The 27394-nt window shown below is 41.0% G+C and overlaps 1 protein-coding gene across 2 annotated transcripts in view; it reads right to left on the reverse strand.

Moving 5' to 3' along the window:
- The window catches only part of PAX3 (paired box 3), a 97078-nt gene that overhangs the window by 28715 nt on the left and 40969 nt on the right, over positions 1–27394 (reverse strand). For both annotated transcript variants that reach the window (XM_032857321.1, XM_032857320.1), the window contains exon 5: positions 1968–2173. In XM_032857321.1, the coding sequence (XP_032713212.1) occupies positions 1968–2173 (206 nt within the window). The remainder of the gene's footprint in view (positions 1–1967; positions 2174–27394) is intronic.

Genomic DNA, 27394 nt, shown 5'->3' on the forward strand with positions numbered 1-27394 from the left:
TGAAAGATCACCAGGTATGTGACTCACATGCATCCAACTCTCTGCACTTTTGTTCACATTATTCCCTCTTACTAAAACACTCTCCCCACCCTCCCTGTCCAGAGAATTTCTATTTAGCTTCAAAGGTTCATCTTAAATCTGCCTTCTTTGTGAGCTTCTCTTGTTATCCAGCAAGATCTCATTCTTTCCTCTTCTCAACTCCCACTGCACTTTGTTTCTTTCTTAGGCTACTTATCATAACTGGCTTTTTTAACTCTCTGTGTTTATCTCATTAACTCATTAATATTAGACTGGAGCTCCTTGGGAGACTTGCCTTAATGCATCTTAGCATTCCTTCACTTTCTTACCTCTGCGGTGATATATGGCAAGTCAGGTTGAATAAGACAATCACTCTGACTAGGCTCTGTACCTTGGAAGAGGCTATTTCTGTAAAAGCCTAGAAAAGGAGAGGTAGTGAGCTGCGTAGGAGAAAGCAATGATCAATCTAGAGACCATATCAACCGATCAGTTTACCTCTGCGTCTCCTGGCTCGCTTTGACAATGAAAGTCAAGTAGCTGGAAAGAACACATTTCTAGATAAAGTAACTTAACTCGAGGAGTTTAAGGATACCCTAAGACATTTTTAAGCCTTCAAACAGTGTTTTACTATCTTCATTAATGCTGAAAATGTTATTCTATTAACAGAAAGTTATTAAACCAAAGTAGTCTTTCCAGAGAGTTCAGAGTCATTCTAAAACTGCAGAAGATGCTTCAAACCATTCCTAAAGTAATAGTTATTTGAAATGTTAGTTCAAATAGTTATTTGAAATAGTTATTTGAAGCAGCCTTAGAAGGAATTTTTCTTTATACAACTTTGCCCATCCTCATAATTGAAAAGTCATCAAGAGCAAGTATATAGAATCCAACTACATCTATTACTGACTAGTTTTAGGACCTTGGGTGCTCACTTCAATAGTCTGACAAAAAAAAAAAAAAACTGGGGGTAAATAATAGTATCACCCTACAGTTCTAGTGCCGAGTAGATGGGTTAATTCACGTAAAGCACTTAGAACAGTGCTGGGCACAAGGGGACCACTCTCAATTGCTTGCTATTATCTATGTGCCACCCCTGAAGTCCATAGCGCGCCCCGTGTGTAACAAGGGTTCATGAGATGGGGAGTGACCAACAGGAACTGACACACTTACATCGGACATAATTGTTTTCTTCTATTAATGATAACCAAAGGCTAAAATAAGAATGCACATTTTCTTAAGTAACAACAACAACAACAACAACAAAAAAAAAAACCCTAAGAATGTAAAGCAAACAAATAGGTCATTTTAAAACAGATCCACATAAAATACTTGTATCCAACAGCATGACAGAAAAGGAGCCAAACGTACTGATCACATTGATAAATTTAATTAGACTTACCAACCTCTTAAGTGAGAAAAAAAATAATTGTCTGACTGGTTAGCAAAGTAAAATACTGCTGGATACAATAGACGTACCTAAAAACAAAAGAAATTCGGTGGGGGGGGGGTTGTGATCAGGCAAATACAAATAAAAATTAAAAAGAGGTCAGAATAGTGCCATGAGGACAAGGCAAAAGACAAAGAAAAGACACTAGAGAGAACGTGGTGGAAACTTTATGCTACTCAAGGCTACAATTCACAATGAAGTACCATTCCCAACGTATTTATTCTCTGGGTTTCAAATCTGCTTTAGGGGTGCCTGGGTGGTTCAGTGGGTTCAATGTCTGTGTCAGCTCAGTTCATGACCTCAGGGTCCCGGGATCGAGCCCCCCATCTGGCTCCCTGTTCAGTAGGGAGCCTGCTTCTCCCTCTCCCTCTGCTCCTCCCCTTGCTCATGCTCGCTCTCTCAAATAAATGAGATCTTAAAGAAAATAAAATCTGCTTTAGATGAAAAGACGCTACTTTGCTTCCTGTCCGGATTTAATCCAGGCGTGGACGTTTAGAGTCGGTACCTGAACTCGAGCCTCGGTGAGCTTTGCCCTCTGCGCCAGTTCCTCTCTGGTATAAATGTCAGGGTAGTGGGTTCTCTCAAAAGCTCGTTCCAGCTCTTCCAGCTGTTCTGCTGTGAACGTCGTTCGGCTCCTGCGCTGTTTTCTCTTTAACGGCAAATCGGGTTCGGAGTCAATGTCGGAGCCTTCATCTGACTGGGGTGCTGAGGCTAAGGGCACGGGAGAGAAAAGGTGGAAAAACAGGAGTCAAAAAACAAGTCTGCCTAAGACTGAATGATTCAAATCCTGAAGTACATCCCCAGTGTCTTCGCACACACACCAAGCCCCTCGGTGCGGTATCACATTATTAAATGATATTTAATCTCTTCCCCTATTTTGGCTCCAAAAGCCCCCAAGGCAGAAATCATTGTTCTTTGCATCTGTCACCCGAGGTCCATTACGAGATCTTAGAAAACAGGGACGGACGTGACTCCATTTTTATGGCCCTCCTGCTTAGCACTTAATGGGTCCACCATTTGTGTTTGAGGAATGAATCAAATCTAGTGTGGTTCTAACTAAACTTTTGCCACCTTTTACAGGAGGAAATCCATTAACAAATGTGATTTTTTTTTAGACATTAATCCAAGATTAATCTACGAGCTAGGAACTACTAAAATTGACCTAATATCGAAAAAGTCAATAATAGTAAAGTGTTGCAGGATTCCTACAGATTTATAGACTCTACTCCCATAAGAAAAATCATATTTAAATTCATGATCTTATTACCACATATTGAGAAATGTTTAAGGAGAGTTTAGACATTGTTACTGTGAACCTCAAGAACAGACTCGAGAAAAGGCAGGCATAGACTAGCAAACTGTTCCTAAACCGAAGGTCAGAGTCTGGGTCTCTGCTGAATGGTGAGCAGTTGCCCAGGACTGCTGCCTAATTTGAGGAACGCAGTGCAAAATAAAAATGCAAGTCCCTGTGTTCAAAAATTATGGCAAATTTTGAGATGGCCACACACAGCGTTAAAAAACAAACACTGAGCCCTTCTAAGCACGGGCCGTGGGTAGAAGACTACATAGGTCACATGTCCCAGAAACCAGCCCTGCTGCAGGCCCCTCCCCAGCAAAGTTTGAATTTGCCTGTGTCAGCATGTGTCAGGGAAGGAGGTCTTGCGTAATAGTGGGTGAGTATCTACAGAAGAGAAGGAGGGACTGGGAAATTAGTTAGGAATTTACACTGGTGATACAATATGGCGCCTATGAGTTCCTTCAGTAACTGAGTACCCGTCAGCCTTAGAAGGTTCTGGGGTAGACACAGTGCTCTGGGCAGGAAAGCAGCCGTCTCCCAGAGGCCCTGGACATCGGGGCAGTAGCCGAGGGCCATCAGAGAGCTCTCAGGCACCTACTCTGAGCAGAACTCGGGAGCCCGGCCAGCCATGCTCCTAAGCTTATCCAAATACACTCTGAAAACTCCCCAGATTAGTGGGGGATCCTCCGGGGAAGGGGCTGAAATGTGCTGTTGGCAAATGGGGAAGGAAATCCAGAAAATTGTAGATTATTAATGTCATTGGCAAGGTAAAACTCCTTTGCACTCTCAGGCTGTAGGACCTGGGGAAATCCAGGTGCTACCAGAAGCAATGTCAAAATGCAGTATTTCCTACACCCCTCATTCTCTTTTATTTAAACTCAAACTCAACTCTGCCCTACAGAAATCTAAAATTTCGTTCTACTTCAGTATATTATAGTATAAGCTGCCCAAAGGGGTGTACATCCAAAATAACCCATAAATAGAATTCTAAGTTATTTTAATATTTAAAACTTTATAATTTATTCACATTCAAACTCTAAAATTAAGAGAGTAAATCAATAATCTATATGACAAATTAAAGAAAAACAAGCGCTAATAGATAAAAGTGAAAGGGAACTATGATATACAGTACATCTACTGTACATTAACTATTATGCTTGGTGTTTCAATTATGTTGTCTAATTTGATATAAAATGGTCTAATTTGATATAAATCTTATTTTAGGATACTTAAAAAAATGAAACGAGACTTGCTTTAAGTGTGGGAATATTTTAAAGGAAAATTAACATACTGAGAAATGTGCATTGCATTATAAACTTCAAAAGCTCACAATACAACTTACATGTGTTTGTGTTTGATAAATGTGAGTCAAATTAAAAAAACAATAATTTGCACATCACTGTAGAGCAGTGGATCTTGAACTTTTAAAGCATTAGAACCATCTGAAGAGCTTATTAAAACACAGACTGCTGCCCCCCCAATTTCTACAGTTTCTATAGTTTTGGGGGGTGGTGGATGCCAAGTCTGCTGGTCCTAAATGATCCTCGGAGAACTACCTCTATAGGATAATCCATATTATTATTTTCTCTCCCAAAATTCCCAAGTACATAAAATATTTCCTGCTGTAACTTATCAAAACAATGGTTCCACATACATATTTTTAAATTTTAAATAGTATACTTCCCAAGAAACAGATTATTCATTCCCCTAAGATAATAAATCACCATAAAATGCTTCCTTTCCCTGCCCCCAGTTTCTGTTGCCCTGACTTTTCTATCTTCTGTGAATTCAGGTGAAAAGCCCAATAGCATTTAAGGACTGACCCAAAGCTTCCTTTGCCTGTGAGAACCTTAAATCTTTGGTTGCACTTTCTCTTACTATGATCCCATTAGGATAATAGTATGTGGAAATTTTCATGTTTCCTCTGGGAGTCTCAAAGGTTATTAAATCCTCCCAAGTAAATATGATGTGCCATGCACTGTCAGGTCAATTAATCAAAATCGTCTCAGTTTCTGAAGAAAAGGGGCTCCTGAAATGTACAAGTACCAGTGAGAGTTAATTCTGAGGGTCAAGACCACCATGTTTCACCTTAACAACATCCCCCACAATGTAAGCTTAGTGAGCTCAAGGCCTTTCTCTGTCTTGTTCCCTGCTGGACACCTTGGAACATAGTAGATGTTTAATAAACACAATTGACAGAATGGAAATGCCTGGTAGAATTTAAGGTTTGAACCAAACTGATTTCTCTGCCCCTATTTTACACCTTACATGGAAATTCTGCCCTTCTGAGTCTCCCAACATCTACTGAAATGAGATGTGGGAGTCTGTAAATCCTCAAAAAATTTCTGGAAGATTTTGCAAGTATTTGCATACCTGAATATTTCTGGGAAATAATTATCAACTTTTTCAGAAGATTGTGATTTAAAAAAAAAAAAAAAAGATGAAGAATCACCAACAGCTAATGATCAAAAAGACTCAGAATGTCTGGGAGTTCAGTAGGACAACCTTCACCACTCAAAATAAAATTTTTTTTAACAAGCTAACAAATCACTACTTATATTTCTAGACTGTTGTGCAAAAGCAATGCAACAGTTATACCTCCCTAAGAAAACTTCCATAAAGCATCATTTCAAAAGACACTGAGGAAATGACTTGCCTGACTTTTCTGGAAAGTTATCTGAACCAACTGAACCTTCTTGGCAATATGAAGCCACTGTTGCACAAGTAAATTCTAACCTTCCTCCATCTTTACACCCCAAAAGGATGTGGGGCTTTAAAATATGTTAAGTCAGTGACCCAAGATTAATCTATGAGCTAGGAACTACTAGCTATTTCTAAAGATGGAAATACTACTTTTTTTTTTAATGTCACTCAATAGAAATAAGATTTACAGAGAACATGATAATGTCATGAACTTGAATCATTCTATTTTTATCAAAAATAAATCTGATACTTATATCCCATTATAATAGTACAAAAAATCATTTCATTGAAGTCCATCAATTTTATATTCAACATTAGATCCTTGATACAAAGCACCTCATTTGCTAAATATTACACCAAACTAAAAAAACAAGACTTTTTTTTTTTTTCCAGCCAGCTCCACAGAAATAAATTATATCTGTCTCTGCACAGAATATCTAATGTTCTGACTTGGACATTGCAAGCACCACCAGCAAGAGAGTTATCTAAATGAGTTCATAGATTGTGAGGATACAGCAACAAGATTAAATACGATCTCTTCAGTAAAATCTCTTTGGATTATTTCTACTGTCCGGCCCCAATATTAAGGGGAGATTTTCAATTACATTTAAGTTACTCAATCATATTCTACACATGCCTTCACAAAGTTTGCTTTATTATTCATTAAATAGAGATATTGTTCCCCAATTTGAAATACCAAAATAGGGCTCATAAGAAATCCATATTAACATATACTATATGTTAATTAATTGAATTTAAATTTTTTAAAAAAAATTTTAATCCATATTAACATATAATACACAGCTTTTTAAGTGAAGATTGTATTGCTTTAAATTGAATGATTCTCAGATTTTATCCCAATCCATATTCTTATCAGATTTTGAAAGTTTTTACTCTATTTTCAAAACCTCCTCACCATCCATTCTCTGACTTAGACATTCGTGTAACTCAATGTCTCCAATGAACCTGGATCAAACCTTTCCAAGAAGATGAGGATTTCTCTCTCTTCCCAATGTAACTACACAAAAATCCTGTGAAATAAATATGCTATTCTATAGAAGAAGGAAACTGAGACTTAGAGACATTGTTCAGATCACACGACTGGGGAAGCTAGGATTTGACCCTGGTCTATGGGGCTTCAGGAGACATACTTTCTCTCTTCTAGCCTGGTATGTTCCAAATAGGTGCTGCTGAGTTTCTTTCTCTCTCTCTCTCTCTCTCTCTCTCTCACACACACACACACACACACACACAAACACACAACAAAGAGTCCTTCTAAAGAGGAGTACCAGAAACAAATCCAAACAGGAATTCCAATGCAAATTATTCAGCTGATTGCCACCTACCCCTCCTATTTGCCCCAGATTTTCAAAAACGTCCTAGAATCAAATGAAATTTATGAAAACACAACAGTTTGATTAATCTTATACACCAAATCAAACAATTTTCTAATTGAATTTAATTCAAGTCAACGAACATTGAACTCTTTGCATCTTCAAGTATAGTTGTTAAATATGGATAAAGCTCTAAGAAATGAATCCGTTTGCCAAGACACTGAATGAATTTATTTAAGAAAACAAAATAGTCAGTGTGACCATTTGCAGTAGCTCTTAAGAATCATCACCGACTCCTGGTCCTAATCATGACCGCCTCCTGGTCCTAAGATCCTAGGTCCATCTAGAACATACTACTACTGATCACAAGCAGTTGAACTGATCCCTCATTTTATACCTTTACTACATCCTTCTTTTTTGTTATTAAAAACATGTTAGTGAAAGGATCTCAAGTGCTTTAAAGTAACCTCGAACTATTTTCAAACAAAAGTGTGAGAATAAATAACTTGAAATCTGTTGGCATATTCACAAATTATTCAGCAGATGCCCCAGAGTAATCACAGGAAAATACTGTCTCTCCCCAGGTACCTCAATGTTTCATCTCTGTGCTTTGTAAGAAAGTACATTTCTTCTTTTTCTATATCAAGCTAATTATAGGTCTTAGGAGACAAATTTTTAGTTACCCCAATAATTTAATATTAAGATTAACCTTAGGGAAGTGGACAGGATCCATTTAAAAAATAAAAATTAAAGAAAAAAGATCAAGCATAGATAACAATCATACCCCACAGGATTACAAATTCTTCCTTCAGAAACAAATCAAACTGGGAGGAGAAGGCAGAAGTATTACCACCAGCAGACCAACCATGAAGTTTAATTAAAGAAGGAATTACAGAATTAGAGAGTATGTCTTTGTCCGTTAACCCCTTGTGACCTCTTCTGTAGCCTGAAGAAATATTTCATCCTAGTTAACGCTATTATACATGAGATCTTACCTCAATTTTATAGGGATTTAGTCATGTGGAATTCTATAATTATTGGTTTCCAGACCAATATAATTCAGAGACGGGAGACAGGCAAAAAATGGAGAAACAAAATAATTCACAAGCATGAATTTGGCACATTGTCTTTCTTCTCAGCAAGACCTTTCATTTGAATAATTAAAGAATCAAAACATGACAACCATTTAAACTCTATGTTTGTCCCAGATATAATACAATGCAATTTACAGACACAGAGGAGGTGGGGGGGATCTCTCTCTGCGGGCTCTGAGGCTGACGTCCTTAGTCATTGGTCATTTACTAGAAGATAACCCCAGACCAAATCAGATGGTCCTTCCATCTCTACTAATCTTGGCAAGCTAGACCTGTCAGCATCGGTACTTAAAGCTGTGTCTCACCAATTCGAAAAATAATCATAAAATAAAAATAGGAATCATGCCTTAGCGCTCCCTGAATCATTTCCTCCCTGATCTGAAGGTTTTAGGGTATCTGGCAGGTATATTCCTCAAGATCTTTAACGGGTCAACTCGAAGTTTGGTGCACCTGCTCGGCTAATTGCAGAATGTCTCCTGTGTTTGTGAGTTTTACCGTCCAACGTGAAGGGGGCGATGGGACAGCTAACTGTTTTCTGATGTGAAGTGACCCTTTTACACTGAGAGAGATGTGAATGACCTCTCTCGTGTTTACTCGGGTGAAAGCCAGGAGGAGTGAGGCAAGACTGATATTCCCTCACAGGCCCAGAGTAAATGACAAATGACATTTTCCCTTTGTGATCTTTGGGATTTTTGTTGACTTATTTGGAGGCTTTTGTTGGATCCCAAGAAATGGCCTGTGGCTGAGGCCTATTCTACCAATTTCCACGCTCCATCTGTGGAATCCATCAACAGGGCATTTACCCTCATTCAGGGCTCTGACACCTGCCTGGCAGGGAGCAGCAGACACAAAGAAAGCCGGGAGTGGATGAGAAAGGGGAGGTTGGTTTTCTTTTTTTTTTTTTTTTTCCTCCCCAAAGAAGGGGGGTGGGGGGAGAGGTTGAAATGGATGCACAGTAGGGGTTAATCCAAGCCAGTTGAGAGACTTCAGCACCTGGAATCTTCTCTTCCACATTAATTCACAAACTGAGAAGTAATCGTCGACATTATATTTTTTTAAGTGTGTTTAAACTGTATAGATGTCAAGAAAAGGAAAGATAGACACCTCTGAAAGGAACAAACGGACGATTGAGGACAGACTCCAAAGGTAGATCTAGAAAGTGTGTGGGACCTAACACACTTAATCAAGCCTTAAAGCCAACTTCCCAGAATTCCTAACTTACAGCTAGGATTTGAGGAGCTGTTAGTGAGTCACAAACTAGGAGAGATGGTTTATAACCCCATCAGTGGTCCATGGTCATTGGGGGGGGGGGTGTCCTTGTTTGCGTTGCCTCTACGACATCTCCAAATGTGCCAGCCAAGAATCTTTAACAAGTACCAACAAAACAAAACAAAAGTAGGACAATCTAGGGCAAGAGTATTGTGGGTTTTCTGGCAGAAAGGTTCTTTTCAGAACCCGAAATCTCATTAGGAGCCTCCAGCCCTCTCCGCACTCCTGCTCCTGCCCCCGCGGTCCCCATTTGGGGGGCTGGAGCAATGGAACGCTATTCCCCTCCCCTCTGACCCAAGTCCTTCCCTCGGAAGCCGCCTTCGCCCAGCACGGGGTCATTAGAAGGAAAATAAGCTCCTGCCAGGTTGGTGCTAATCAAAATAGCACAAATAAACCCTGACACTCAACAACTCCCCGAGTGCCTGCTGCCCTGGGAGGAGAGTACAGATTGGTTATGAATATGGTGGGCCGCGGGGGCGGCCGGAAGCCCGCGTGTGCTGCGCGCCCGCCCGCCGGTGATTGCAAATGCGAAACACTGGCCCTTTGGGTGTTTATTTAAGATAAGGGCTGACAAGCCGGGCAGGCAGAAGTGGCCAAGCTGCCTCCGAGGCGTGGAGCAGCACGGCCCCAAAGACCCCCAGAGCCTAAGGTCCCAATAACTTTGAATTTCAGGTGCGTGCTGGATCCCTCCCCACGTTACACTGAGAAACCTTTCTTGGGGTGGAGTTGGGTCCCCAACAGCCATCACCTAACCAGGCGTCCCTGAAAGGCCCCCTTTGTAACAAGGAAGCTGGAAAGAAAGGCTTGCTTTCCCTTCGTTCATCACAGCCCTGCTAGTGATGTTAGTAAAAAAAAAAAAAACTACATTTAAGTAAAAAATGTGCTCGTGCCCCTTCTCTTCCCCTGACAGAGCAGTGACCAAACTATGTGTTTCAGCACGTCCTTGCAAAGGCTTGGCAGGAAGGAGGAATCACTACTTTTTCAGAGACACTGAGGCTGTCCCCAAAGAACTCAGGGGCTTCTAGAGCCCTTTAAGACCTGCGTGTGACAAGAACGGCTTTTACAAAATGAATCTCTCTCACCAAAAAAAGATGAAGGCCCACTTCCCTTCCCCACCCCTACCTGCAAATGATTTTTGTGTGTGTGTGTGCAATTTTTTAAATGGCTTTTTAAAAACTCCATGGTAACTGCCACCAGAGCATTTCAAAGAGAAAAAGAGAGGAAAGCCCCAAGAAAATGTGTTGCTATTCAATTAGGAAAACTGATTAGTTAACTAATTAATCAGTTAACAGCTTTCTAAGAATAGTCTCCCGTGATAAGAATTTCCCCCTCAAGAGCTTAAAAGTCAGTCATAATTAAAATTAAGAACCAGAGCTCTAGCCATGTTCTGTCTCCATGACCCTCAAAGCAGGGAGCTAGGTTCTGAGTCACCGGGACTGGACTGCAGCGAGCAAAGAAAGGTAATTTGCACACTGAAGGGGAACAGGAAAACAGTAGTTCTCGTGAAAGGATAAGAGCCAAGTGACTTTTATTTACAATTGCCAAGAGAGAGGCCATTATTGACCATATGTGCCACAATTACCCTCTTATCAGGGGCTGGCCATCATGTCCTTTGGGAGCTGTTAATGAACTGGGTAATTGAGCTGCTGACATGTGTTACCAAAACAAAACAATAGGAAGAAGAGACAAATGAACGTTTTATTTGCCAATCAGAGTAGGTTCATCTTTTCACGGAGCTGCCGCTAAGTAACTGACCTAATACAGAAAACAGTGCATTGAAAGCAAGCAGATGCAGACACAGTAATCATTAGCTGACAGCTTACGGCCCATCTGTGCTTAACATTTTGTTAAAGAAATTACTTGACTTGCTAAAGAGACAAATCATACAGCTGCCCCGAGTGCTGCCTTATAAGAGATAAATCATTAGCTAAACGGTTTCATGCTTAAAATGACAATGCTTATTAACAGTTATGTTAGGACATTTTGTCAGCACAGCTAGACACAGTTATTACTTGCTAAAAATGTGACAACTCATAGATATTCAGCAGAATAGACTTAGGGGAAAAAAATCAGAACACTGAGAACGATGTGAAAGAACTATGGGCATTTTTAATCTCTCCTGGTGAAATAGTCATTTCTAAGATGATACAAATGGAAAAACAAACAAACAAAAAAAACCTGAGAAATGGATCACAAGATCACGTTCCATGTGGTAATTATGTACCTTTCCTCCATCGGCACCTTATTTATTCAGAACTGGGGGATATTAGAAATTGCCCTCATTCTGGCTTGAGTACCATTAATGTCACCAATGATATCAAAACAAAAAATAAGCAGCTTAAGAAATAATTGTGTGTAACCACTGCACTTCCCCCAAACATAGTCACCTTCCTCCTTTGGAAAAGGATCTCTCTAATAGGGAAAGAAAAACCGTGTTGCAAAAGACTCGCTTTATGAGAAGATTTAGCTTATGTTTTTGTTACCGCATCTGAATTGAAACCCCATTTTTTGGTCCAAGAGTGGTTCATCCAGGGCCATGCAGAACAACTTACATCAGAAATCATTTCTGTGTAAAATGGTTAACTAGAGACAGAACACGGATATCTCAAAGCCCTCCTTGTGATGGCTCCTTCAACATTCTGGGCAAGATTAACTCAACAGTTATATAAGAAAGGCTGCTATTCGGACTCACTGAGAGCTCTAGAGCTCTCTACTATATATTCTGCATACTATTGTTCCTTCATCCTTGATGTCCATTTTCTTTCATTTTTCCCAAAACCCATATTGTCATCCCCATCTTACAGATAAGGGAAAAAAAAAAAAATGAGGTCTAGGGAATAATGTAACCTAACTGATCCATGAGAACTCAGAGAGGTTATCCAAATATAAGATCACTTATGTCAAATATAAGATCTAATTAACATTGCCATTTGAGGAGTAAGGTTGATGTGGGGTTGGAAGAAAAACTGTAGCCAATATCATCACATTTTTTTTTCCTTCCTGGTCTACCGTGCCAGGACTCAGATGTCACAGTCAACCCTGTAAATCAGTTGTGAAAACATGACCATAAAAGGTGAGTGGTATTCTCAGTGGCGGTTGGAGGATGTGAAAATCATGTTACGCACAGTTACTAACAGATTTCTGGCTATGAAATGTAAACCCTAGCTATATATACACAACTTTAAATAAGAAACAATTAGACTCGTGACAAGGTCGACAAAGACGAAGACCCACCCTGCCTTCATCTTTATTTCCCACTATTGGATATTTTTGCTATTGTGTGCACCAGTCATTTTTAAGTCAACAAATAAACCCAAACGGGATACAAAAAAAAGAGGTAACAAGTTACACAAAGAGCCTTTCAGGGGAGAGGAAACAAAAGAATGCTTTTGCCACCCTTCTTAAGACTACCAAAGACACACAAAACCTAAATAGTTTTATCGACAACTAAATTTTTGCCAAGATTCGCATGACAGGAGATGTTTGGAGAAACAGAAGAATGGCAGATTTAAGAAGAAAGTTAAATACTACAATTTTTGTGCCAGAAATCTCCATGAAGTTCTCTATAAAGAGATAAATGACTAAGAGACTGGATATACCAGGGCAAAGCATTTACAGAACTGCAGAATCATCAGAAACCCTAGGCCAGTGCCTGCATTTTGTAGCTGAAGCCCAGAGAGCAAAGAGAGTTGGCCCAAATCACAGACCTTCCATAAACAGTTACGGGCTGCCTCAGATGTGGCTGATACTGTTCACGGCACCAAGGATGCGAATATGAATAATGGATAGAGCTTAAACTCAAAGTAAAACTCAAATCACCTAGCTCCCACTGCAGTGCTCTCTTCATGGAGGCAAAGTAGGGGTATATATAGAAGATAATCCAGCCATGCCCTACAGCAACAGGAGGATTAAATGGCCTCTCCAGGCTGAAAAACCTAGATACATTATTTACCAAACAGCCCAGCCATAAAGTCTGTGAGCCTGTGATCTTTAATATAGAGATCAAATTAATACATAAATGCTTTCACTGACACCTCCCATATGGCATTTCAAGATTGTTTCTTTGCTTTTCATTTTCTATGGGGTTCCATAAGGGGGAAAAGGGGGCAGCACAGGGAGCTTGTTTTGAAAAATCCAAATCTTATCTTAACAATTACGGGTTGTTGGAAGGTAGAGAGGTAATAACTGGATACAAATGAAAGAGGAAACTCTTTTCCTGGAGGCAAAAGGGAAGGCTCAGCTTCGTCTGGCTGGCAAGGAATTAGTAGCAACATCAAGGTCACCATCAGAAATCACTCACGGAATATCCACTGAGCAAGGACTTTGCCAGAAGCCGGGAGGAGAGGGATGATGAAGAAGAGACCGTGATCTCTCCCCTTCGTCCTGCAAAGTTACGAGGCTCCGGTGTGGGGGACTGGCAAACCAGTTGAGATAACTAAGTAGATGATATGAGTGATTTATCACCGCCCTTAGATGGGGACAGTTGCTTTTTGAAATTTTGTGTTCTTCTCTTTGGGTGTGAGCAACAGTCATGATTAAACTCAAAAAAGGTGATTCCAGAGGTTTGGGCAAACGAAGACGTATGTCGTGGTGGTCACATGCTCTGGAGACAAGTCGATCTACTGCAGATGCCCAGTTGGCCACTTCCTCTCTGATTTGGGGAGAGCTGCTTATCCCTCCAAACCAGTTTTTTCATTGGTAAAACTGTGGTTTAAAACACCTGCTTCCAAGGCTGACTTAAAGGGAAGGTGATAGTATGTCAAGCACAGAACAGTTCCCGATGCACCCTCAGCTCCCTCTGCCTACCTTGACCTCCATACTGTCCAAGCCCACCAGGCACAAAGGAAAAACATGAGAAAAATCGTCTCTGTATTTTAAGACCAGGGGAAAAGTGATCACCGAAACTTTGCGGGAATTCCCAAATTTGTGAAATGAGTTCCTCATCCACTGTGTCATCTGCTTCCTCTTCTGGAGATCCTGCCCATAATCAGCCAATATGTATGTATCTACTTAAGAGGATATTCAGCTCTTGCTCGATATGGAATTCCCTTAAAAATCCAAAATGTTGGCCGGGGCACTCTATTCCTCCTGGCCTCGGACGCGTGCCTGCGCTGTGGGATCACTGATGTAGGCAGCTATGAAAGCAAATAAATTCTGTGCCCCCACGTACCTCAGGGCCTAAACAAGAAGGCTGACTGAACAAAAATCAGGCAACTAGCCTGAGAGAAATTAAGTATACTTGGCCTCTCCTTTATGCCAACGTCCATTCTGGTTTCCATGGGAAAGAACTCTGAATACTGTTTGCTTGGAGGCAAATTCTCATCCTCTTTTATGTCTATTAATACATGTCTGAAGAGCAAAATGAAATATAGTTTTGAGCAATTCACTCTCTGATCATTTTGATCGGTGTCCACAGCCGATATGAATAGGTCAGACACCCCATCTCAAAAAAAAAATACCAAGGGTTTCTTCAGTAGCCGACTGCCACATGAATGACTGGACAACTGCCTTGCCTTTTTAGGAACAGTGTTTCAGAACTGAAGGGAAATGAATAAGGAAGTGCTAGGTAGCAGAGGGTAATGGAGAGGGGAAAAGAAAGAAGGAAAGAGAAAAGGGTCAACTTTCCATCATGGCAAAGACGAGCCATAATGCCGTAAGTGATTTCGGAGTCAGTGGGCTGACCCCCCAGGCACTCCTTTCCCAAAAGACTGAGGACAAGTCCTTTTGAGTTGGGAAAGCCTGCTCTGAGGGACAGGAGTGGGAAGAGTGAGGGTCTGAAAACATGTCCTGATCCTTGGCAGTTTTGAATAAATTACGCACCCTCTTGGATGCAGACCAAAGATAGTCCCACTCATGTTTCCCACCCACGCCAGCCAGTGGTTTTAACGGGGAATCACCCCATCAATATGTCAGGACAATGCCAATATTTAATTCAACTCAAACTCAAGTACTACTCTTCACCACCCAACCATAAATTTGTTCCTAAGAAGAGTTTCTTGGACAAAATGTATTTCCTATTTTTTGTCCATTTTTGTTTTCACATTATAAATGTACATTACATTATAAAATAAAATTTGGGCAGTGCCTGAAAATTAAAAAAAAAAAAAGATAATCCCAGAATCTAAAACAATCACTATTGATTTTAAATTAGGGACTTAGCAAGCAGAGAGTCAATTATCGTATGGTTTCACTTACTTGTGGGGCATAAGGAATGACACGGAGGACAAGGGGAGATGGAGAGGAGAAGGGAGTTGAGGGAATTGGAGGGGGAGATGAACCATGAGAGACTATGGACTCTGAAAAACAATCTGAGAGTTTCGAAGGGGCGGTGGGGTGGTGGTGGGAAGTTGGGCCAACATGGTGGTGGGTATTATGGAGGGCATATATGGCATGGAGCACTGGGTGTGGTGCATAAACAATGAATTCTAGTACACTGAAAAGTAATTTAAAAAATAAAAAATTTAAAAAAATTAGGGACTTAGATTAAATAAATGATTGGATGGATGGATGGATGGATGGATGGAGCAAGTAAGAATCAAATATAGATTGACCAAACTTCTTTACTTCCTTTCTTTCCATTCTTTTGTTTTGTGCATATCATAAACAAAATGTAAGTTTTTAAAAACTCTTTCTTGATTAGCTACACATTAAAAAGGTAAATGAAGCTCTTCCCTCCAGCAAGTATTCAGATAAATTTATCTTTATTGTTTTAGTTATAACAACAAATTTCGTTGATAGTATTACTGATGTGTGAAAATTTAACTTGAGTTCTGAAATTATGCAACACTATCCCTTCCAGTTTGCTCATATACACCTGTAGATACATTTGAACGTGCAAATATGAGCGTTTGCCCATCTCTCTATATGAGGACCATGATAAATGGCGTGTATTCACATTGTGTCCACACGATGAAGGCATATAATTTATTCAAACACAGAAGCTGTTCCCATACATCTCACTATAAATAAACCAGTCTTAATTAAAGATTAAGTCCTGAAGCATCAGAGATGGTTGCCTTACTAACCATTCCTCTCAATCCTTATCCCCATTTCTAACCAGGCTGTAACTTAGAGGGAGCACGTAAAATGCTTCCTTCTCTTTGATAGAAGCCAGAGCAGGAAGAGTGTGTGAATATTTAAGCATGAGACAGTGCACAGAGACCGAGAGCAGCTAGAGAAGAAAACCAACAGGAGAAAACAAGCCAACACACAGCAAGACAACATCCCAGGTAAATAAGAATGTAAATTGCAGGGGGGGAAATTAGGAATATGTCACTGCTTAACATCTTTTTTTCCACTACTTGCTAGTGGTCATGTTTTCTATTAAATGTGATGCTTCTCAAAGAGCTTGAAAAGCAAGAAACCACTTGAAATCACCATCAGACCATGCTTTACAGATGAAAAACACACCAAAACTGAGTTTCAAATGGATGACAGGATACCTCTATCAATACCCAGCTTATCAGTGGCAGAGTTAAATCTCAAAATTCAAGATCTGTGAATTCTAAATTCTGGTTCTTACCTCTGTATCACACTGTCAACTCACAATTTTCTGTGGATCTGTGGCTGAATGGACTTCTATTTTCCAGTCAGCTATGGTAGCTAGAGTCCCCCTCCCAGAATCACTGAAGCTAAAGACAAATGAGGAGTACCTGGCTGGCTCAGTCAGTAAAGCGTGTGACTCTTGATCTTGGGGTTGTGAGTTCAAACCCCATATTGGGTGTAGAGCTTATTTTGAAATAAATAAATAAACAAACAAACAAATAAATAAAATACCTTTTAAGAAAATAAAGAATGAGATGAAACAAGATGAAGCACTTTAGACTCAAATTGGGCCAGGGGCGGGGGGGTGCGAAAATAAACTTTTAGCCTCTCAACCATTCTATATACATCTAACCATTACATGATGCTGGCTTTGTTCCTGACTTTTAACATTGTTTATCTCATTATATCCTTATTACAACTCTGCGAGTTAGACATCATTATCCTTTTCTTAAAAACAAAGCTGACACTCAGCATGTTTAAAATGACTTGACAGGGGCGCCTGGGTGGCTCAGTGGGTTAAGCCTCTGCCTTTTGCTCAGGTCATGGTCCCAGGGCCCTGCATCGAGCTCTCTGCTCAGCAGGGAGCCTGCTTCCTTTCCTCTCTCTGCCTGCCTCTCTGACTACTTGTGACCTATCTGTCAAATAAATAAATAAAATCTTTAAAATGACTTGACCAAAGTCCTAGTAAACCAATGAGGTATTGAAAGGATAATTAAACCAATTAAGTGTTGAGAGGATAATCACCAGTCTTCCCTCTTAAAATGCACAAAAATGATTTCTATCACCTATTTCTTAGTATCATTCACAAATTTCTTCACTCGAGTAACATGTATATTCAAATATTGATCACTAATAGCCATTTTATAAGAAATAATGATTTATGTATTTCTAAGTCAGCTTTAAAATGTAGAAAGTTATTAATGTGAAGCTGAACATGTGCACAGAAATCTGCCAAGAGGGGCGCCTGGGTGGCTCAGTGGGTTAAAGCCTCTGCCTTCAGTTCAGGTCATGATCCCAGGGTCCTGGGATCGAGCCCTGCAGCGGGCTCTCTGCTCAGCTGGGAGCCTTCCTCTCTCTCTGCCTGCCTCTCTGCCTACTTGTGATCTCTGTCTGTCAAATAAATAAATAAAAATCTTTAAAAAAATTAAAAAAATAAATCTGCCAAGAGTTCACTGAGTGGAATTTATTTTCAATGGATCTGAACAAACCTACTTTCCAGAATCCCATGTGCTTGCCGAAATGGACCAAGGTTTGGTCATATCTTGATTTTTCCACACTCACTAACTGTTCCACCAGGATGGCCTTCCTGCTCATCTTGACATGATACCCACTGAGACCTCAAAACCCAAAATTTTTTTTAAGATTTTATTTATTTATTTATTTATTTATTTGACAGACAGAGATCACAAGTAGGCAGAGAAGAAGGCAGAGAGAGAGAGGAGGAAGCAGGCTCCCTGAGAGCAGAGAGCCCAATGTGGGGCTCGATCCCAGGACCCTGAGATCATGAGCTGAGCCGAAGGCAGAGGCTTTAACCCACTGAGCCACCCAGGTTCCCCCAGACCTCGGGTTTTTAAAGCCACCCAGGTACCCCGCCAATATTAAATTAAAGTGGAATTATATTAAGCCTTTCACTTTCTCCAGAAAATAAAAACTTGAGTGTATAAGAAGTTCTTCTCTGATCAACTAAAGACACTTGCCACTCTCTTTCCTCAAACTTCTCAATTTTCCTTGAATACAGGAAGACACCGACAGTGTCTACAAGTTCCTTTCCCAGAGAAAATCTTTCCTTTTCACAGTTTCTTCTTCAGTCTTAGGCCTTAGAAAAGATTAACTCACTCTCAACATCCAGAATCCCACACGTCTCTCAACAAGGTTGTTCTTCTCCCCTTCCAAAGAAGTTTGAGTAAGTCCTGTCTGAAAATATAGAGCCAGAAATAGATCAATATTTCATGGAGCCTATAGCTTCTACAGTTTTTTGGGAGGGGTGGGGGTGGTCCTTTATAAAAAAAAAAAAACTAGCTTAGTTTTGCATGTTTTATAAAATCACATGACCATGTGACACATTTTGGGGGCCCTTTGCAGGAATTTGAAAGGACTCCTTATCAGAGAAGGCGCTGAAGTCTGCTTCATTGTAAACCCACTTCTGCTCACAAACCTCTAGTCAAACCAGAGAGGCCCTAAATTCAATGAACAACAGAAAGACACTCTCTTTCTACATCCACCCTTCCTGCCATCAAAGGTGTCAGTATCCCTCAACAGCAACAGCAACAGCAACAATGACACCCTATTCTACCATAAGTAGCAGGGACAGACAAGTCAGCCCATACTCATGATTATAAACTACCTAGAGTCTTCCATGGGGAGGGATGGCATTTCTTCCCCAATTCTGCTGAAATCAAGCCTTGAGGTAGCCACTTCCTCAGCCTATAAATAAAGCTTATCCTATAAACTATAACAGTGGAGACATGCACATCATACATAGTTCACAGAACCTCATGATAAATATGAAAAACCATTTTGCTTTGTTTTCTAACCTTAAGGAAGTATCTTGGAACCTGGAACACACCCTAGGTAGCAATGTAATGAGTGTGGGGATATCCTCATGAAATCACTACCATGAGTGTGACACCTCCCCATGCATGTCGCTGATACTTTTTAGACCTCAAAAGGAATGCACTGAAATGATTTGGGAAATTACTTGGTTCCATTTTAAATATTTTTCTGCAATAAACATTATTACTTTTATAATAATGGAAACAGTTCCAGTATTGAGAAGTATCCGTAAAAAAGCTTGGTATTTCTACAAGAATTTGCAAACAACCTTGTGAGTCAATGCAACATTTTTAGCCAGCGTGTGAAGTCTTGTTGTACCTAAAGGATGGCACCACTAGCACGTCCCGAACTTGAAAAAAATATCAGAATGATAGTAACAGCCCCACGAAAATGTCGTGCATGTAATTAACTTTATAAATCTTGCCTAGGAAATATTTGCACCACAGAGACTTGGAAAGAAATATTGTGAAAAATGAGACTTGCACCAGACTCAGGTCAGATATAATGCTCTTGGAAACTGAAGTGGAGGGGTGCCTGGGTGGCTCAGTCGTTAAGCATCTGCCTTCAGCTCAGGTCATGGTCCCAGGATCCTAGGATCTGGGTCCTGGGATCGGGCCTGTCATTGGGATCCCTGCTTGGCTGGAAGCCTGCTTCTGCCTCTCCCACTCCCCCTGCTTGTGTTCTCTGTCTCTGTGTCTCTCTCTGTCAAATAAAACCTTAAAAAAGAGAGAGAGAAAGAAATTGAAGTGGAAGAAATGGGACAATCACAAAGTTAAAAAGAAAAATAATGCTTCTCATTCAATTGCTTGGCTATTTCAGGCACTAGGGTGTTAGAGTTTCATTTACCCAAATATTACCTTGCATTTCTTACATCTTTACCTGCTTCTGAAGATGTGGCTTTATTCTCATCTGAGATCTCTTAAATTCTGAATATGATACAGGATGTCACATAGCTTTCCCCCGAAAGACTCACTTGGGACTAGATTTCTTTACTTTTCTTCCCACTTGTAAATAGAACAAATGCTTATTTCTGTATATTTTCACACTCCTAACATATCATGTAAGAACGATTTACTAAACATGAAACTTGGAGCCGACTTTGCTAAGACTCCACAAAAGTGAAAATGCACGTTTCCCTTTATGGACCACCAACCCCATCACTCGGATTGTCTTCTAGAAGTGTTCCATTTGGCGAGCGCACTTGGGGTGAGTGAGGAAGACTGTTGACATCCCATCACACGCTTTGCTGCCTAACCAGAAGCTGCCCACAGAAAGAGCTTGAATGATGGGCACCACCACAAACACAGATGTGGTGCTAAATAATAAAATAATTTCTTCCATATTGAAGACAGGAAGGTCTTTACCAGGAATCAACCAAACACAAAGCACTGCCTGTATTAGCATGTCCTATAACCTAAGGATGGTTTTTACATTTTTAAATGGTTGGGGAGAAATCGAAAGAAGAATGATATCAGCACAGGAACACTTAATTAAATCTTGGTGTCCATAAATAGAGCTTATTGGAACATAGCCACACCCATTCATTTATGTATTTTTATGATCACGTGCTATAAATGTGAGCTGACAGAGACCAAAGGTCTTCAAAACCAAAAATACTCACTCATATATCCCTTTACAGAAAAAAAAAAAAAAAAATTACCTGGCCTAGCCAATAACCAACATTGTATGGGTACTCACTCTGCACCAGGTACCATGTCAGACATCTTGACTTGCTTTCATTCATCTCCTCCTCCAATTAGCACTATTATCATCCCTTACTTTACAGATGAAAAACTGAGGAACGGACACAGTGACATAGCTAGTATGGAGTGGAGGTGGATTTGACATAATGTATGTAGATACTCGTGTTCATAAATTCTGTGCCAAACTTCATCTCCACATTCCTCATCACGACTAAAGCCCGTCATCACTACCACCATCCAAGGGCAGGCAAAACGTAGAGCTCAAAACTCGCACGCTTCCATAGCATGACACAAGTCCCAATCCTTCTGCAGTGTGGATGGAGGGATGCCCTGCCCATTCTCCGGCTGCTGTCATTTCCCCATGTCCTGGCATGAATGAAGCCAGACTTGAGCTGGGGGGCGGTGGGGGGGCTTTTTCCCATGAGAGCCCCGGTCTCTATGCTGTTGCTCACTTTATTGAGTGGGTGCCAAGTGTAATCCATGGATTAATTACACCCAAGGAACATGCCATTGCTCAGTTCACAAGAAGATAGAAAATAAGGAAACTCTATTAACTGGACAACGGTTTTCCAGATGATCTGAAGTCTTACTGCCATGGTTACTTTAGTTTAATGTTGAACCTCGCTTTGATTTCAGATTCTTGGATTATCTTGGATCTCCATGCGATTGCCATGAACAGAGAGCTCTGCCGTGGTGAACTCTGCCATGAATGACTCACTGGCTACACCCACAGAAATGCTAGAACCATAGCTGTCAACTCACTCCCTAATCCTCTATCTTGATGCCCCATACACCACTCCCATCCTCTCTATCTACATAGCCATAACCATGGCAGCAAACTTACCTATGTGGTAAACAAGGAAACGAGAGGCAGCACAAAATAAAGGAGTGGTATTCTATTCCCAGGATTCTCATCTCAACCCAGGCAGTCTGTTGAGCAAGTTGCCTAAGCTGCATTGCTCTCATATTCCCCATTTGTAAAGAAGTAATAACAGGGGCACCTGGGTGACTCAATGGGTTAAGCCTCTGCCTTTGGCTCAGGTCATGATCTCAGAGTTCTGGGATCAAGCCCCACATGGGGGCAATCTGCTCAGCAGGGAGCCTGCTTCCCCCTTCTCTCTGCCTTCCTCTCTGCCTACTTGTGATATCTGCCAAATAAATAAATAAAATATTTAAAAAAAAAAAAAAGAAGTAATAACAATCCACAGAGGATCACGAGGAACTAATTTACAGGGGTATGAACAAACTCTGAAAAACGGAGAATACTATAGAAATCTAAAATAAAGGTAAGCTACATTGTTGAAGTATCAAATGTATATCCTAGTTTGACATTATTATGCTAACTTCCTCAACCACTAAAGACATTTTGGGATTTTGATTCAGGGAACCAACACTTCATGCTAATGAAGACCCTGACTGTCTCTAGGAGTCAACCTAGATGACTCACCATCAGGATTAACAGTAGGTCAAGGTGTCAAAGATATAACCAGAGTCTACATAACGGGACATAACCTACACCATAAATATGTTTAGACATACGCTTTTTCTTTTCCAGAGCAAAAAAAAAGAAGCCAAAGTTTTTTAAAAATCTCATCACAATATTTTCCTCTAATTCTACCTTCAGTTATTGAGGAAAGGCTAATTAGGGCCGACTCTATGTCCAAGTCTGTGCAAAGCATAATATATGCAAAAAAGGGAGCAGAACGGAGCTCACACCCATGCATTTTTAAATTCTAACATCCAATCTCCAGGAAATTTCAATTGCCAATGTGTGTTGTTGTTTTTTTTGAATGGAGAGTTTCACTTCAAGTTTTCAGTCAGACATGTTAGATGGTTAACCAGATAATAGTTGGACTTCTAATCCCATTTTCTGTTCAGTGGATATGTTATTTGCCAGGGAGTGGGGCAGGGGTGGGGGAGAGGTAGCTGTCTCAGACTTGTCTCACCTTACATTTACATTGGTTTTGTTGGACTGAAATAAGCGTGTCTGTTCTGACATGCTTCCTCCTGCAATAAGTACCATCAGTTATACCCTGAAGGTCTGAAATTCAAGGTCTGTTAGATGTCCAGAAAGACCTTTGGAAATCTGATTTTCCCAGAGTCTCTGAATATTATTTTATCTCAAAGGCATCTCAGAGACCCATCTCTGGGTCTGCCCCTAAAGTGATAGAGACATCAATGCCATGATTACTTCAGATGTAAGAGAGTACTCAAAGATCTCTTCCAGACTTTATTTTCCTATCACTCTATAGTATAAGCACATCAAACATCTCAGTTAATATCACACACATTTATCACAGAATCCCATATGCTTAAGGTTTACTGTCAAATATTCTCTTCTCAGTTCGGTTAGGCACAATGCAACATTATTAGAAATAGAGATTCTGTTTGGTTCAATAGCCAGGCTCCTTGACAGATTTCTTTGGAGAAAGAGGGAATGTATAGTCTTCAAAAACATGAGTCACGGGATCTGATTTTAATACTGAGAATGAGTAAGGTACTCCTGCTCTCGAGGCATCTGGTAGAAAATCTAAATATGATAAAGGTCTCGGAGATGGGTGAGGGGGCATCAGGAGCTCCTTGCTGGAGAGTTGTCATTAGGTGACAAAGCCTTAGCATCACTATTAAATGGGAATATTGTCCCAATGGTCTACCAACATCTGCATCAGAATTACCTGAGGTGGGTTGTTGTTGTTTTTTTTAAGATTTATTTATTTGACAGAGAGAGAGATCACAAGTAGGCAGAGAGGCAGGCAGAGACAGAGAGGGAAGCAGGCTCCCTGCTGAGCAGAGAGCCTGATATAGGCCTCAATCCAGGACCCTGAGATCATGACCTGAGCCGAAGGCAGAGGCTTTAACCCACTGAGCCACCTAGGCGCCCCAGAATTACCTGAAGTTTTGAGGGAAATGATTTCTAAGTTGTACCCCAGAGCTGCAAAATCAAAAGCACCTGAAATTGATCCTAGCAATATGCTTTTAAGTAAGGAACTCAGAAATTAATTGTCTTAGTAAAGACACCTATCTGGCATTCACCATGTCGGTCAACGTTCAGAGCATTTTATATATACTAAGTCCGGTTCTCTTATGTGTGACTGGTAGATTCCATGAAGCTGGTGAGCCATGGGGCTGGATTTTGGAGTAACACGGAGAGGGGCAAATCCTGGATGAGTCATTTTTCGCGCAGCATGGCCCTCGACAGGTTATTGAACCTCCTCTGAGCCCAGCGATTTCATGTGTCAAACAGGGGTCAGAATTCCTAGTACGCATGAGCTGTGATTACGGCCATTCTTCCTCAAGTACCTTTGAGAAAACGTCCATCCTTGGACAGTGATGGTACCCTTTGCCCACAGCTGTGAGACACCAACTTGAGAATGAGCCATCACCTCCCTACAGTTTGTGTCAGCTCCTGTTATTGGAAGCATCAGAGCCTGTGGACACTTCGTCCTCCTTCTGGGATTGGGAGTCCTAGAAGGAATTGGGAGTATCCCAGAACCAATCACATTCCAAGGGGGCAAACCAGCTTGGCAGGCAGGCAGATGCATCCTCCTAAGTGTTTTCAGAGTTTTCATGAAGGACTTCTTGTGCTCACAGAAAACCATTCTTCTCTCCAACCAGCCCAAGGACTTTGCTCACCATCCCCTGGAAGATTCCTTGATCCTGCCGGACCTCCTCTGGGCTGCTAATGCCACGCCTCCCTCTAGAGCCCCCTGCGGTCCCTCCTTGATCCCTCGGCTCACACCGGGGAAGGCACTTCCTGATCCCTCCCGCTCCCCTCTCCACTCCCACCGAGACAATCCCCCAGGCACAAAGACCCCCTAACCTCCTCCAGGCTCAGCCCGGGAGACTCGGAAACTGCTCTTTGATTTCTCTACTGCAAGGAATTAACTGTTCTTTCCTAGTAGCCTGGAAGTCTCCATTTCTCAAAAATACAACATAAAATACGATATGTAACTGTGGCGTTTAAATGGGCAATCTTTTCAATTTCCTCCCCCTAAAAATCTGAAAGGGCATACAAATACAGAACTTTTAATGGGATGCTTCGGCTACACAACTTGTTTTTGGGGAAAGTAACCTGACTCCGTCTCAGAGAGCAGTCATTGAATTTGACGGACTGGCTCTCCATTTTGAAATTTTACACTGTCCCTAGGCAGACTCTCCCTCTGAAAGCACGCCTGTGGGGAGGGGCGGGTGTGCAAAACACCAAACTCTAAACTTCCGCCCACCCAGCATCATTGGAGTGGACCCTGTGGTTGTGAGATAGTTTTGTTTAATAAGGCAAGTCGGAGACAGTAAGTATAACTAGTAATAGTTATAACATGCTGGATAATACGCTGGTAAAATCTGGAAAATATTCACAGAAGGGGCACACACAAGAGGAACAGGCCGCAGGCTGTTTTTTGATGAGGGAAACAGTACAATCATCATCGGAGGGGTGGGGGTGAGCATCCACAAAGATACTCAGTTTAAACTGTCTACCCTTACTTAAATGTCTCCGAGAGCCTTCTCCCAACAGGGATGCAATATTTGTTCAGTAAATTGCTCAGCATGTTTCGACCTTCAGGATTTCTCATTCTTCACCCTCTTTGTCCTACTCTTGGAGTTTGCACATCATGTTAATTCAAGATGGATTTCATTTTCCTTCGCTTTTAACTCATGCAGCCAAACTTAAAGGGCCCATTAATAATACACTTTTGTGTTTTAAACATTAGTAGAAGCCAAGAACAACTCTTTCGCAGCCCACCCTCCCCCACCAGCCACCAGAAAAATGAAAACCTGCGTAGCTTGTGAATTTTTAAATCATTATTTGAGATTTTATCACGCTAATTATGGAGACGCCTGTTCTCAAAGCTCTCCCCTGAGAAACTGCCTGTTTTCCAGACATTGTTCCAAAATCATCCTTCATTTTGGGGTAGAAAACCTCATCAAATAAACTACCTGCCTGGATTCCTCGGTCAGAAGGCCTAGAAGCATGCACACTGCGGGCCACAGATGCAGAAATCCCCCGGCTGTATTTTCCCAAGAAACAATGGGGAGTCGTGGTGACTCCGGGGCCCTTCACCTCTGAGCGCCCCGCAAAGTCGGGGCGACCGGGGCTGGGAGGCTCGCGGCCCCGTCGTGGCCGCCGGCGCCGCCTGCCGCTGCAGGCCTGGGCCTGACCGCTCCAAGCGTTCCCACCCCAACCGGCTATGGGAACCCAGGCGGGGAACAGAGGAGCTTTGTCACGGGACCCGACCAACCACAGACCCTTCTGGGGGGAAAGAGGAGAAAAAAGGACGGCTTCAAGGAAGAAGAATATTTGAGAGACTCCTTTCCATCCTAATACCGATTTGGTTTTCTGGAATGCTCTGGAGCACATTTATACTTTATGTTCAGTCAAATTAGAACTAATTGACAACCCCACCATCCTTTTTTTTTTTTTGGAGGAACTACAGTGATGGAAGAAAGTGCAATTATCTGTCCCTTGCTATTTACAACTTTAGAAGAGATGCTCATGTGTCTTAAGCCTCAAGTATCTCATCGGCAAAATGGGCATATTTACCTCACAACATTGTTTTGACGACTGAACTACATAATGTATGTGAAGCTTTATTTTATTATTATTATTACCCCATGTTAATCATAAGTGAGAACAATTTTTATCCCATTATTAAATAATCTCTGATAAACCGTAGAGGGTAATTTAAAAGAAACACTGAGTACCTTGCCACTAATTTATCTAAATACAAAGCTTATATTCAGAGTGTGAAGGATGGCCCTCCCCCACCCCTTTTCATTGACCCAGAGATAAACTTTGACCTCTTGTTTGATAATCACATTTTTCTGAAGATGCCTTGTTCCCCTCAAGGACAGCTTGACCCCAGAATCTGGAAACTGACATGCTTCAATATACCTCTTTCCTCCCTCTTCGGCTTGCCAGCAAGAACCTTTAACCTTTAGACTTGATTCCTAAACCTTGTATATTGTTTGCAATGTGAGAGTATTTGGGGCAGAGGGAGAATTTGTTTCATTCTAAGTTGTATTGGGTTACTGACTCTATCTTCCTAACATGTGGATCTGAAACTCAGTTCTTAAAAAAAAAATTTCTCTTACTGGTAACGCTGAGATTTTTTTTTTTTTTTCTGAGTCTTATTCTCCTGGGTCAAATCTGGGATAGACTGCACAGCGCTGATTTAACACACACTATAAAAATCTCAACCCCTGAGGCATAGTGTGAAGTGAGCGGGTAAAACGACCTCGACAAGAAAACTGGATCAGGCAACTTTTTCCCGCGGAATTGTACTTCTATAGCTTCCTTTAAAAAATTCATCTCAAATTTTAAATTTTCATGAACTAAATTTATTCTATATTTTACTTTATCTACAGCAGCTAAGATTTAGTTTCCAAGCATGATTTATTGGAAAGGAAAAACCTGTTCTTACTGCTTCTAGCTGAAC

The sequence above is a fragment of the Lontra canadensis genome, unplaced genomic scaffold (genome assembly GCF_010015895.1).
Source record: "Lontra canadensis isolate GAN:19392208 unplaced genomic scaffold, GSC_riverotter_1.0 scaffold13, whole genome shotgun sequence".
Classification (NCBI taxonomy): domain Eukaryota; kingdom Metazoa; phylum Chordata; class Mammalia; order Carnivora; family Mustelidae; genus Lontra; species Lontra canadensis.